Source organism: Hypomesus nipponensis, chromosome 19, assembly GCF_054491055.1.
Source record: "Hypomesus nipponensis isolate SF chromosome 19, ASM5449105v1, whole genome shotgun sequence".
NCBI lineage: Eukaryota > Metazoa > Chordata > Actinopteri > Osmeriformes > Osmeridae > Hypomesus > Hypomesus nipponensis.
In genome coordinates this window covers 17,915,545-17,930,517 of record NC_140379.1, presented here as the reverse complement: position 1 = coordinate 17,930,517, position 14,973 = coordinate 17,915,545, and the positions used below count along the sequence as shown (strand labels likewise).

Below are 14,973 nucleotides of genomic sequence, written 5' to 3'. Positions count from 1 at the left end.
CTCTCTCTCTCTCTCTCTCTCTCTCTCTCTCTCTCTCTCTCTCTCTCTCTCTCTCTCTCTCTCTCTCTCTCTCTCTCTCTCTCTCTCTTTACAGATTTACTCCCCCGACCACACCAGCAGTAGTTTCCCATCCAACCCATCGACCCCCGCTGAATCTCCCTCGCCCCTGACAGTCACGGCGGGTGCTGCGTCGTCTGCAGGTACAGTGGTGACCAACAGCGCCCTTGCTGGAAGGGCCAGTAGAGCGTCCGTTTGCAGGTTCCCATCTCAGCCAGTCTGGTTCTGTAGATACAGAAGTCCTGCCTCCTCTTAGTAACCCAACAGCCCAGTCTGTCAGGCCAGGTCTGTCCAGGCAAGGGCTCGCTGCAGGGGATGTCGACCTCGCTATGTACCTGTGGCTTTGACGACTTTGCCTCGTGACAACAGGTGAGGTACTTTGGACAGACGGGTCTCTTGGTGATAAGGATCGGGATCTTTACCTTGGTGAGCCAGGAGCTGAAGGAAAATTGTTGGACATGGTCAGTGAGAGAGAAGGAGGGAGAGAGAGGCATAGAGAGAGAGAAGAGAGAGAGGCATAGAGAGAGAGAGAAGAGAGAGAGGGTGAGAAAGGTTGAGGAAATACAAAAAACAGAGGATCGATATATAGAGGGAAAGCGACACGGCCAGAAAAGGGACGTCCCGGTGTGTTGTTTTAGTGGGCAGTTGTTCCTCATGTGATGATGTACTGGCGACAGCTGTCCCCCCCCCCGCCCCTTCCTCGACCTCAGCTGTTGCCCTGGCCCGTGGACAGCTGTCCCCCCCCCCACAGACCGGGCTGCAAAGGGGCCTCATCTATCTGACAGAGGGGGGCGGGGGGGGCGCCCGTGACTCAGCTGACGAGGTGGCCCACATCGGCCTCAGACTGGGGGATCCCCCCTCTCTCTCTCTCCAGACTGGCCCCGGACCTTCATAACACGGACCGGTCACATGACGCCTCTTTCTGGAGGCTGACACCACCGTCATTTGGGCGTGGTTTGTTTCCCTATAGCTGATAAAGAAACACAAACGATAAGAAATGACAATAAGTGTGTGCGCGTGGACTGTGTCTGTTCTGTCAGAGGATCTGTCGGGATCGCTGTCTCCCCCCGAAAATCCGATTTACAAACACAAAGCTCCCATTCTGGTGGGGTGCGGGTTATGGAAAATGCGGCTTGTTTTCCGAAAAATACGGTATCCATTTTTAAAACTGAGTGTTCTAAATGAAGGCCGGTGCATCATTTGGCTTGAGGTCAAGACGGAGCTAGAATGCACCCATCTGCTCATTAGGATTAGACACAGATACAGCCTATTTATCCAGGCTGGTGTGTTCAATTAGCCTGGCCCTGCAACAGAGGCCAGAGGCTCAGACTCATTCATCATACGAGCCAGCCTCAGCCTTAGTCTCAGCCCCAGCCTCAGCTCGGAGAGCCTCATGAGAGGCTCTTGCCTGATTCACACCAGAGAGAAAGCTGAGGCACAACATTGAGGCCCCTTCATTTCCTGTGCCTTAAGTACCTTTTAATAGCCTGTTAATTAAAGTCTGCTTTTCCAGGCGGTGTGTGTAGAGGAAGGCTTCCTGATACACGTCAACTCGGGTGCTGGGTGGGTGTGCTTCACTGCTTGGGAGGATGGATCAGTGGAAAGTCCTACACTAAACAGTACCCCAAGGTCCAAGCAAGATGTTATCCTAATGTTTGTCAGAAACAAACTGATGGTATTTATCTCCCCGGCCCTCCTCCCTCCCTCTCTCCTCCCTCCCTGTCTCTCACTCTCTCTACAACATTATATTTTGGGAGAAGCAGTTGAAAATAAGGTCCGCTCTAATAACAGAGAGGTAACCTAAACACAGTCCCCATGTGGAGATTGTCCTTCAGTGTGTACTCCCCTCTGCTCCAGTATGTGGGATGGGCTGGGCTTGGCATGGCTTCAGTGTAATGGAGACCAGACTGTGCTCTGTCAGCCCAGAGCCTGGCTCGCTAACACAGCCTAATATAAATAACCTGGGACGTTTCCTTATTGTCAGAGTCCATTAAGGACAGTCAAACTATTTTAATTTATAAACCACAAGCTTGGGATAATGCATTACCTCATGTTGCACTGTGTTTGCTTGGTGGTAGTGGACTGTGTGGATCTGGATAAAGGAACTGGACCAGAATGTTCTATCTGAGGAGCAGATGTGAATTCCTTTTATTTCACACTCATTTTGGGCCCAATCAGACAGACACATTTTACTGAGCACCTTTTATGTACTGATTGTAATTACTTCCACCCACAGTTCATAATACCCTTGATTCATATCCAACTTAAGTTTTTTCTACAAAATGAAAGCCATTGAATAACTTGATCATTTGTGTATTTGTTTGGATTCTAGCTGCCTTCTCTTGGTCATATTCAGAATTTAGAACGGAAAGTTTTGGTCAGGCCTCAGTGTCATCCTTGGCCTGGATCTTCTGGCATTCCAGAAGGTTGCTGGTCTCATGTATAGTATTACCCTGCCCTGGCATGTGATTGGTTGCTAAGAATGTCAACTTCATTTTCTTCCAATCATACCAGGTTTAGGTTGTCAGCGGATAAGTGTACCAGCAGACGCTTCTATGCTGTATTTTGGAAAGTTCTAGACTTCTGGAAAGACGACCATTGTCCATGGAGGAACCCTGTCAGGGGAAGACATCCGCGGCAGGCCCTTATCAGTGCTCACATTGTTCCCCGGGCATTTTTAGCCATTAGCTCATTAATGAGCGGATGTAGCGCCAGTCCCAGTGTGCTGTTGGAGCCGTCCACCCACTGTCTCATGTTACAGGATGCAGCCCGGTCAGCAGGAAATGATGTAGGCGAACCCCCAAAGATGACAATACCTCTCAGCGGGCAACAGCAGAGAGCAGACAGGATGTGATTGCGTGTTATGACTGCCTGGTGGCTTGTATGTTTCAGCAGAGTGGAGCAGGATGCAGTTTTCCGTCGCCGGCCATGTTGTGTTGACAGGGTCATGTCAGGTGATTAACCATGACTCTCCTTTCCTGTCTGCCTCCTCCCAGGTACCAACCAGTGGTCCAGAGGTGGGGGCCAGAACCCCTCGTCTCCAAACTACGAAAACTCTCTGCACTCACTGGTAAGGCCCCCTCTGTCTCCTCCCTGCCCCTGTTTGGTCCCACCAACAACATGCTGAGCACCTTTTAATGGACACGTTCTCAGTAGATGGGTTTCTCTGGAGGGCAGGGGTAGCATTACACGGAGATTCCTGGCTGACAAATGTGGAGGAGTCTGTGAGGAGTGGGGGGGGGGGGGGGGGGGGGGGCGGAGACGCTGAACAATACCCGTCCCTTGGGGCGTGTCCACTGCCATCTGTCCCAGTCTCGATGGTCCAGGGTGGGGGATGGGAGGAGTGGGGGGATGGGGTGCAAGTTATGGGGGCTAGGGGCTTGGCAGCTGTTGCTCTGAGCCACTGTTTAGGGATTCCTGTGCTGTCTTTGGACCACAGCACAGCCAGGGCACAGTCTTCACCTCCACGCCCCTCCCACCCCAACACCCACGTCACACCATCAGACCGCTTGGTGTGCGGGGCTCAGTATTTACAGTACCTAATGGTTCTGTGTGCTTCTTGCCATGGATCTTCAGTTTGAGTGACTGAGTGTGTTGGTGTGAATGGAGTTGTGAGGGAAGGCTGGGACACCAGAGTAGTGGACTGGCTCATAGGATAGGTCAGAGGTCATTGCCAAACCAATGTGGAACAAAAGTTTCTATCTGACTCTTTCTTTATCTTTCCTTTCCACCTGTCTTACCCTGTCCACCTCATTGGTATCTTTAATTCTGTCGGTGATGATGATCTATTCTCATATGCTTTCCTGTTCCTGTCTGACTTTGCCAGAAAAACAGAGTTCACCAGCAGCTTCATGAGCATCTCCAGGATGCTATGTCTTTCTTAAAGGATGTCTGCGAGGTACTCGTGCCCTTTAGACCCAGGCTTCTCTACACTCATCCTGTATTCAACACCTTCTGTTTTTACCAGTTCTTTTCCTCACAAGCCAGACCTCAGTTCACATGTATTTGCTGTTTACGTTTTTTCAGTTTTTTTCATTATTAGTATTTTTTTTCTTCATTTTTTCATTTTTGTTTGTTTATTTCTATTTTGCCATTTCAGCTTGTACTAATCAGCTTAGGAGAGTTATAAGACGCTTAATACCAAATTAATAGTCATGGTACTCAAAATGACTGGGACTCAGTTTTTTGGGGGTAAGACTTAAACGAAAGCACTTGTCTGCTCTGAATACATCCCTCGTTCTCCACCTCAGGTTGAAATGGCTCAACTCCATGCCTTTTATGGTTGTCTATGATTGTTTCTTTTCTGCCTCTGTTATCCGTGTGGTGTCTTTTTTTTCCTTCGCCAAAGACCACACCATCAAATATGTGTCCTCAATTTTTGCTCGTAATGTGCTTATATTAAGCTGCTCTGTCCTTCTTTCTCCCCTCCTCCCCCCTCGCCCCTCTCTTCATCCCTCTTGGTGCTCCCAGTCTCGGATGGAGGATCGCCTGGACAGACTGGACGATGCCATCCTCGTCCTGAGGAACCATGCTGTGGGCTCCACCGCCAGTCTGCCCAGCGACATACACAGCCTGCTGGGACAAGCACACAATGGACCAATAGCAGCCATCGGAGCCAACTTCCCTGCTTCTGGGTTGGGTGGCAGTCGGACGGCAGCGATGGTATGAGTTGTCTAGCGTGAACGAAGGGAAAGGATGTGGAGTTTTTCAAGTGTTTTGGAGACTGAACGCAGGGACCATTGGGGAGCTTTCATTTTGTGTTTCAACACGAGTGATTGAGTAAACATCTCTCATTTATTTTCTTAATGAAGAGGTGCGTGGTTTGGCGCTGTGCTTCTCCAAAAACACCAAGAAAACTGCTCAGATACCACCTGTTCAAAATGGGCGGTTGCCATGTGCAAAAATTGAGCTGTTTTCCACAGAGAGCAGTTTAACTTATACTCACATACTTTCCATGTGTGTAATGGTTGGCTCAAGACTCTTTCTCAATGAGAAAGGCACCACGTAAAACGAAAGCCAGGCAAAAGGGAGTGCTTTGGTCTGGAAAGTCATGGTGTAGAACAGTCCTGTGAGGGCTACAGACAGGGACTCCTGGGAAACTGGGGAATGCAAGTCTTAGAGCAAACCCTGCTGTGTTCCCTCATCCTCCATCTCAGCTATTTCATTTTGAAAAGGAACAGGATTTAAGCACATCTGTAGTGGAAGTTGCAACAGTGGAAGCCAGTTCTACATTAATCCCTAGGTGATGGGAAAATCATTTGAGACATATTTTTGGGGTGAAATTTCTGAATGAATCCTGGCATGGTGGGATTAAGATTCTCTCAGATTAAACTTCTTCTCTACACTCAGAGAGGGGATGGGACAAAGGAGGACAGGGACACAAACATGGTCAGCATGCTCTTGCTGAGCTAGAAACAAACTCAGTAAATACAACCCACTGGCTGTAGCCTCTACAAGCTTTAATGGATTGTGTTTGTGATTTGTACTGAAATTCATCAAACATCATTTGGATTGTTTTTTGACTTCTGGTTTTAGCTGCTTCTGCTGAAACCAATGGCACTTGACCAACAATAATTTGTTGTTTCAGTGTGTTTTAAATGTGTCTTTTAGATGTCTTGTTGCTGTTGCCACACGCACAGTAAGATCTCTGTACAAAGAAGAAAATGAAGTATGGTGCTCCATGTTTTTCTTCACAGAGCTTTTTGATACTGGCGTTGCGCTACTTGGAACTCTCCAAGTTGTATTTTCTGGTGTGCAACAAAATAGCTTTTTAGTAGCGCGTCAGTGGTTCCGTCATTCCTAAGTGGAGTTTTACCTCCGCTAAGTGAGCAGGCTACGGGGGGGTAGGTTCTATGGTGGTGATTGTGGTGGGCTGTGACTGGAAGAGGCGGACCGTGAGGGAACTCACTGTGTCTGCCCCAACACAGAGCTTCCTCTGTGTGAGAGAGAGAGTCGAGCTCAGACCCTCACAGATCTGCTCAGACAGGGCCCAGCCGCCTCCACAGGGCCCAGCCACAGGCTGTAGCTCAGCCAGCCCCCTGCCCTCCCCTTCTCTCACCACCTCTCTCTGAGCAGCCCAGGAGATGTGAATGGTTGGAAGCGTGCTTCTGAGGCCACGGCAACTCACCCTCAGCTGTATGGTAATAAGGCCCAGCCAGGAAAATGGCAGCGTTCTTCCCTGGGCAGAACCCCAGCTCCATTCCTCCCCCTCTAGACAAAGAGCTATTTGGACACCTGTTGATAGAGCAGCGGAGATTAGCGCTCTGGTGAGGGGTGGGGGTGGGGGGGTTGGGAGGGACGGGGTGGCCAGTGGGGTTAACAGAGGCTAAGAGTGACTAGGGATCACATTCTGCAAGAAAGGGGGAAGATGTCACCCCCCCCCCACCACCACCACCACCACCATGGCCACCCCCCCCCCCCCCTCCCAGAAAAGAAACCAGATAGCTGGGGAACATGTGGTGAGGAGAGGAGGGGCAATTTGGTCTGGCATGGAGGGAGAAGCCTGGCTCACTACTACTGTGGAAGCCAAGACAGGGAAATGGTCGGGCTTCGAATAGCTTGTATTGTTTGTGTCTTGAATCAGAACAGAGAAAGAGACACATCCTCATGATAGAAGAGAAATGCACGTCAAACCGCAGTGAACTGTGACCAAACAAATTGTATCTGAGATTAGAGGCAGATGGATATATGGTCATATTTAGTTAGTCTTTTGATGCTGTTGATTAAAGTGAAGCAAACTAAAGCAGTTCCCAACATCAGCAGAAATCAATCATCAGGAATACTTGCAAACAAGTCTCTGTTGTTTAACCTTGGACTCATTGATAGGGTTGAATATCACTTTTTTCACAATAACGTTACCAAAACAATACTTTGGTACCAATCAAATTGTCAAGGCGGGCTTTATACAATGATGGACAGATGTTCAACAGTAACGTAATCAACTACGTCCCCAAAGAGCGCTTGGGTTGAATTTGAACAACATACTGTGTTGCTCTGATTGGTTGTAGGTCCATCCAATTGAGCGAAGAGCATTTGTTTAACGAGTTTGGTTGAAACGCCCCATAGTCACAGCCCAACGGAGAGTTCTCAGACTCATATTCTGAATAGAATTGTGAGGATGACAACGTCAGGCTACTGTTTTGGAGGGCAAATATATCAATCAACAGCGTAGGCATTTAAGAAGCACAAAAGATTAGGCACTGAAATCTGCGTTCTGATTCGGTCTGGTACATACCGGTCATATAGGTACCCAACCCTTCTCATTGGCCCAGCTGTACTGTACTAAAATTATTGTTACTGTAGGTGTGCAGTCTAACACTTTAGTATAGTTAATGTGATGCAAATATTGCAGTATTTTACAGCACCTGCATAGTGATGTATATCCATGTGCCTTATCCTTGACTCGTCTTAGCAAATCTGTCTTTCGGAGCTCAGAGCCAAATGCTACAAGGTTACCTTTTCTGTTTTTGAACCGCGTTCCATTTTTGAGGGAAGGTCAATCTATAGTTGACGAGAATCTCTTTGATTTTCCTCAAACTATTACTGCTTTAGAAGTCTGAGAGAGTTGTCTCAGGGGCAGATCCGTGTTTGAATGTCCTCGTGCACCTCAGAGACTATCACACTCAGCCTAGCACAGATTGCGATGTTTCCTGGCTCCTCGCTGACTGACCTTCACCTCCTCCTCTTGCTCCTGGGTGTTGTGCTGACAGGGTGGGGCCCACCGTGACGAGGCTGGCGGTCTGAACAGCAGCCACGGAGGCCTGGCTGGGGGAGGGTCCACTTCCAGCGCTGAGCTCAACCACCAAGTAGAAACCTTCAGAGGTGAGACACTCTCCACCTCCCTCCAACCAGCCCATGACTGTATGCTCTTCTCAAACTGACTGACCTCGTGTCATAATCATGCTGGTGCATAAGCGGAAATATATATAACGTAAGTCAGTCATTTCAGTATCCATAATGTGCAGTGGTAAGGAAGGCCCTTGTGCTGATTATATAATTAGTGTTTTATGTTTAAACATAAGTTTTGCAGCACAACGTCTCTTGAGGAATTTTCTGTGTAACTGTGCCCCCCCAAAGTTGATATCAGATTTTTGCCCCTCCACTGGCATACTGTCTTCTGGGGATGAAACGTACCGGACGTTTGTGTGCCATGCGTTTCTGGAAGGGACGCTAGCGTGTACGTGTTAAGCAGTGTGAGATGCCATGCCGGTGTGTTTGGGGCAGGTCTGGCCGCGGGTCTGGCGGGCCAGGTGGCTGCTGCCCTCGAGCTGAAGATGGAGAGTCAGGACAAGGAGGACATGCACGACAACCACTCCTCCGACGACCTCAAGTCAGACGACGAGAGCGACAGGAGAGATGTCAAGACTCCCCGAGGAGGCACCCGGACGAGGTACAACACACACACACACACACACATACATACACACACACACACACACACATACACACATACACACACACACATACACACACACACATACCAACATACACACATACACACACACACCTGATTGATACCACCACAGCAGGAAGGAGACTTGTATCCCTCTCTGGGTCTCACCTCTCTGGGTCTCTCTCTCTCCCGCCTGCAGCAGCATCAATGAGGACGAGGACCTGAACCCAGAGCAGAAGGCCGAGCGCGAGCGCGAGAGGAGGATGGCCAACAACGCCCGCGAGCGCCTGCGGGTGCGCGACATCAACGAGGCCTTCAAGGAGCTGGGCCGCATGTGCCAGCTCCACCTGAAGAGCGAGAAGCCCCAGACCAAGCTGCTCATCCTCCACCAGGCTGTGGCCGTCATCCTCAGCCTGGAGCAGCAAGTCCGAGGTCAGGGTCTCCCCTCTTTAGCTCTCTTTCTCACAAGACAGGGCCAGTTCAGACGCCGTTGTGAGCAGAGGGGGGGAACGCGGCGCCGAGAGAGAAGGAGAGGGAAATGTCCGGATGCCTGCCACGATGGAGAGAGTCAGAGAGAATAGTGCTGCGTTGGGTTTTCTCGTTTGTCGTTTGGTGTCTCAGTCCATCTCTTTTTCTCTTTTCTTTTCACCCTCGCAGAGCGAAACCTGAACCCAAAAGCGGCCTGCCTTAAGAGGAGGGAAGACGAAAAGGTGTCCGGGGTCTCTGGAGACCCCCAGCAAGCCCATCCAGCGGTCCACCCCAGCCTCACAGACACATCCAACCCCATGGGACACCTGTGAGGAGCATTCAGGTACAGCCGTCCTCTGGACACCACCGCACACACTATCACACTGTGGAGATTCACCGCTTCAGCCATGGCTGTGAACAAAGCCACTTTCAGCTTGAAACACTTGGATGTGATAGCTGCTTGACATATGGATTGCTGGATAGCTTTGTGTTTTTGTTGCTGTAGCTCCATCTCTGATGTTATTCTTGTTTGCTGCCTTGCAGATCAAAGTGATCCAGATCAATTCTGTAAGATTTGAGGACCTTGCTTCCCAATGGCAGACAGGACTCACAGTTTGTGACACAAATTGGAGGAGACAGACCACTTGAAGCTAAACTCCAGACTAACACAATCCTGAGATTGAAGACAACCCTGTGTCCAGGTCCCTGTGATGGCGGCCCTCAGCAAAATTCTCCCCACTAGAAAAACTTCAGCACATATCACTGTCTGCAAGCAGCGTGTCGCATCTGAACAATCAGAGACTGTCGCGATCTCCTCCACCCCCCATGTGGAAGTTGCCTTGTGCCTAAACTGAATTGACGAATGCATTGTAACAGCAACTGTTTTTGTTTTTGTGTTTTGTATTCATTTTTTTCTATTTATTATGTTACTGAGCTATAAAGTTTATGTTTCTAAAGGGAAAGCTATGAAAATTGCTTTGAGACGCCTGTGGCTGTTCAGTTGATCTACAGTTTGCCAGTGTCACTCATACAGCCAAGCCCTCCAGCATGGCCAGCCTACTGTGAGCCTAATCTAAGGGAACGATACTCACGCACTGAGAAAGACGCAAATTAATATATGTTTATGCCCAACTGCAAAAGAATTGGCGCTTTCCGAGCGCTCAAAGACTTGAGTCTAAAAAAGATATGTTACTCACGTATATTTATTTCTATTCATTCCGCAATGAACAGCATGGCTAACCAAAACGACCTACTCTTGAGTGCGTTCAGTCTTCTATGTGTCTGAATTTGAAGAGTGCTGACCATGAGTGGCGTGATCTTACCAGTGGGACTTCAGGCCCTAGGCTAGCTTGGACACCATTAGTCTCTGTGTTGAAGGAGACAGAGCTGTGGCAAACTTTAGTTTTCCTGAACGGTCAGCTACAGGCTTACCGTGTTTATTCTCCCTAGCGAGCAAGTCAGATACAGAGAGCAAACCATTCACAGACCGTAGCATTCCCTGCATACTTCTTAGTGTCTTAACTAAAGGAAAAGAGGGACTTCACTGCCCATCGATTCCTTTGCCATATAGTGTTAAACGTAAGCATATTTCTGATGTTGCAGTTTATTTTCTATGATAGCATATGGGCTTTGGTTATGCTACTAGTTAGTCATGCTTAGGACTTCTGTCCTGAAGTTTCTTCTGTTTGTGATTGGCTAGTGCTGTCTCATCAGATATATTTTAGTGAAGAAGTAGAAACAAAACGATGACCACAATATCACCTGGCCTGAAAGAACGTATCACTTTCTTTTCTTTCTGTTAATAAAGAAATAAAAGTAACAAAAAAGCATTATTCAAAATAATCACAATTTATATGTTTATTTGTAACTGTATACAACTCTTTTTCTCTGTTTCTAGGCTTCGTCGTAAAGCATATGATGTCCAATGTGAAGTAGCAGAGAGAAACTTTTTAAGTGATTTAGAATGGCTCTGTTTTGATCAAAGCAGTAAAGTACTTAAATACAGTGAGCCTCAGTGCGTGGATGGAAGGGTAATGGCTGGACTAGATGCTTCATGAATTCACATGTTGTTGAATTGGTCCTGCAGGCTGGTGCCACATTAAACGAAAGCAGTTTTGAGCACAATTTCCTTGTTTCTTTTTACGTTTGCGGATAAAGAACATTGGTCACTGATTTAATTTGTTTGTGTGCATGTTTTTTTTTCTCCTTTTTTTAAGTCTCTTTTGGTCTTAAATCTTGCTTTATATTCCATTTGTTTATTTATATATTGTCTTCCATTATCACCTTCCCTTAAAACAAGACTGACACATCCAGTATTCTGTAAAAAATAAAGAAAAACTCATAGAACAAAGGATGCCACTGAATACCATCCCAAGAGTTTCATATTACAACAACACTCATTTGTGATAAACTTGGGATCCCTTATTGTCGTGTTTCTTTCTGACTGTATGTGGCCTTGTTTTTCATTTCAGTATTCATGAGTTTGTATTCATGTTGCTGTCAGACTTTGATTGAGGTTATAATGTATGTCACTGCCTGCTCTCATTTTCCCTATTTGTTTTTTTCTTTCTGTTGTCTGTTTCTTTGCTCCTCTGTTGGCTTTGTTAGACTTTGCTGTATTCCCAGATGCTTTCCCTCGTATAATATATGAAGAAAAAAAGAAAAGAAAAAAAAAACATTTGGCTTATTTTTCAATGTAGTTATTAGTCTTTTATACAATAATATTGTAAGAACATTTCTTGAATTCAAAATATTACTCTTTTTAGATTTTTGAAATCAAAAGTTTTGAGTAAAAAGTTTCTTACTTTATTTTACTATATTAGATAGTAAATATCTACGGTTATTTACCATAACCTGTCTATTATTCTGAAATTTACAAATAGCATCCTGAGAACATAGTAGGGTTGTAGCTCGCAGTCTAGTATGAGGTATTGTACGAGCTCCCGATTCCTGAAGGTTTGCTCTCCATCTGTGTCCATCTTCAGTTTTCATTGTTGGTTGATAAAAGATGTATTCTTGTGTCAAACATTTCAAGGTATTGTTGATGCACATCAAAAACCAGCAGTGAGAAGTTTTCTGTCCCTGTAACAGAAATCACAATATGTATATAACATTTATGTAGCAATAAATGTGCCATCTTTTTTAAGAAAATTGTATGTGGATTTATTTCCCTCTCTGGGTGACACCAGTCTTTCTGTTTCTCCATCTTTTTCTTTTCCTGTTCTTTCTCTTCATGCAGTTTTGTGATTGTACCATGAAAATGCATGTGTTGGTGAAAAGCATTTGGTCACATTCAAGTATCATAGTTTTTTCACCGAAGGTCCTGAAAGAAAAACTGCCCTTCCTTCCCAGATTATGTCCTCAGAAGACTTTTCTACAGTGGATCTAGGCCAAATGAGGAACTGAGTACAAGAGTGTTTTATAGTATGTAAATCATTTTTAAAACACTATCAGTGGACCATTGTAGACTGTATGAAAAGTACTATGGAATATATGTTTCTATTTTTAATAAAGTGTAGTAGCAGTGCACAACTGCTGTTGTCTCAAATGCTCCTTTTGTTCTTGAATAATTAGTGACTTGATGAAATGTTAATCTGTGTTTTTCAACCATACAGAGTTAACATAAGAGTGGGGTTCAGGTGCAAATTCGAAATATATTTATTTTAATTTTCCTAAATGAAACGATGAACATGCCCAAAGCATTTATGCAAAACTATAGACTAATATATTTACAGATCAGGAAATGGCTTTTGCTGGATGTCAAATCATGGAGAACTCATCTACACATATGAAATTCTAATATAAATCAGTCCTACTTGTCCAATTAAAAGACAGACTCTAAATCCAAGAACTTGTCCCAGAACATCTGCAGCAAATTATACCGCTGAAAGTGTGAGTGGAAGAATAGTCCTTGTTTCCTTACAGGTTTCCATCCAAGTTTCTGTGCTCTGGTGGAGGTGGCAGTCAAAAGAGAAATCGCTGACTGCCAAAACTCTGCGACCAGCTATTAATTCTAAGTAAATCTTGACTGTCGTCTTTCAAATATAAAAAGTATGTACTATCAAAAGTATAGTATTTGGGATGGGGTGAAGAGTGTAAAATACAAATAATACTCTGTGTGTATGTCTGTGTATGTGTCTGTGTGTGTGTGTGTTGGTGTGTATGTGTTTATTCTATCTGCTTTTATCATGCCCGGGAGCGTCAATTTGTGGTCAGCATGTTTTCTACAAGAATGGGACCACCATGTTTGAAAGCTACTTCCTGTGGGTCTGGCTGCCTGTGAGTGAGGCTTGGTGGGCTTGCTGAAAGACAGATCTTGGCTCACATCTCTGGAGCCTAACCAAAGGGCCTACTGCCATACTGAAGATCTGACTATGTGGGTGTGTGCCTGTGTGTGCCTGTGTGTGTGTGTGTGTGTGTGTGTGTGTGTGTGTGTGTGTGTGCATGTGTGTGTGTGTCTGTCTGTCTGTCTTTGTCTGTAAGTCCATACTTTACATTGTGCAGCATACAATGGATGTATAGACAATATTTTTGGGGTGCTTTTTGTCAACTTACTTCCTTATCCCACATAACCCACAGGTGAAACTCTCATCGGAAACATACAAGCTGTTTCCAAGCTTGTGTGTATGTGACAAGCTCAATGTCTAATCCCTTAACACGTCCCACAGCAATTGTGATTCGCAAACCATTGAGGATAATTGTCAATGATATCATGAAAAAGGTGGACGCGTAATGAAACCACAGAACAAAAGCCACACACAGACAGAAAACACACGCTTACAATCCCATGAGTCAAACTTGACCGTGACCTCACTCCACATCCATTGTGTGTTCCACTGGCACTCCAAAATGCCTGCAGTTCCTCCCACCCAGGGTCGGACAGCGCACTCTACTGAGCATGCCTGAAGGTCCCAGCTGCGGCGCCTCAGTGGAGAACAGAGCCCCCATTGTGTTTGGCTGTAACACGACACAGCACCAGAGAGCTCCGATTAAAGGCTGTGGTGCTGTACAGGGCTCCCACTCCCACGGACACAGAAATGAAAACACAGCGGGCCACAACAAAGAGAGAGGGGCAGCTGGGGCCTCAAATAGAATGTAGGCTGATGCCCTTTCCTGTCCTCCCCGATGAGGAACATGAAAGAACTTTGATTTTGAAATTCCTTCATGTCCTTGTGTGAGAATCCTCAATGCCATAGACTTTGGCAGTGTGAATCGGAACAAGGACACATTTTCTTTTAAGGTTCATATCAGCCGGAGAGAGACAAAGATTTTGAAAAACTGCAATAGATGAAGGGGATTAGAGCCAAGGAAGAGGTTTGTATGGGTTACGTTTAGGATTATCTGAGCTCAACTGTAAATCACGGACTCATGCAGTGTACCACATTCAAAAGAATGTATTAAACTAGTACAAGTGAAGGAAATCAAACTTCTAGCATCATCAGACACCTTTTAACTTCTGATATAAACTTCTGGTTAAGTTTAGCCCCCCTTTCCATCCCAGACATACACAATGCGGCCCTATTGCAAAACAAATGCAAGAAGGTCTAGTAAAGTTGGAGTAGAGCTCTAGAACAGAATGGCATTAGAACAAATATGAAATGAAAGTGGAACAGTTGGAGCTTTTAACTCTGAACATCCCAGATACAGTATAAGCATTTTTATGTTCAAAATCCTTTTTTAAATCTGTTGTGTGAATGCCTTGTATAGTTGGAACCTTTATTGTGATATGAAGCTTTATTAGAATACTGAGCAATTCAATACAGCTTTATTTACTGTAGCCTACTGTCCAACAGCCTATTAACAGTTAAGGCTCAAATAACTGTTGCCATTGTTGAAAAAAAGCATTGCTCATTAAAATGTTAGAAGTAGAGGATACGCTAAGATTAATATTTGATTCATCATGTGGGAATTGCACGTTGCCTAAATGTGTAAATGCATAGTTTTTGATCGACAGATTTCACCGCAAAATAACATTGTTGTGCTTACCCACTAGATGACGCTATCGGTCAGAGCTTTGCAAAGTAGCCAATCTACATATCACACATACAAAATAATTA

General features: G+C 45.7%; 1 protein-coding gene across 2 annotated transcripts in view; it reads left to right on the top strand.

Annotated features, from left to right (window-relative positions):
• Nucleotides 1-11,035, top strand: part of tcf12 (transcription factor 12) — a 75,242-nt gene extending 64,207 nt beyond the window's left edge. For both annotated transcript variants that reach the window (XM_084681902.1, XM_084681901.1), the window contains exons 13-20: nt 95-200; nt 3,054-3,127; nt 4,528-4,719; nt 7,767-7,878; nt 8,281-8,446; nt 8,649-8,881; nt 9,107-9,260; nt 9,461-11,035. In XM_084681902.1, coding sequence (XP_084538028.1) covers nt 95-200; nt 3,054-3,127; nt 4,528-4,719; nt 7,767-7,878; nt 8,281-8,446; nt 8,649-8,881; nt 9,107-9,249 — 1,026 coding nt within the window. In that variant the 3' untranslated portion in view covers nt 9,250-9,260; nt 9,461-11,035. The remainder of the gene's footprint in view (nt 1-94; nt 201-3,053; nt 3,128-4,527; nt 4,720-7,766; nt 7,879-8,280; nt 8,447-8,648; nt 8,882-9,106; nt 9,261-9,460) is intronic.
• Nucleotides 11,036-14,973: the final 3,938 nt, after the last annotated feature.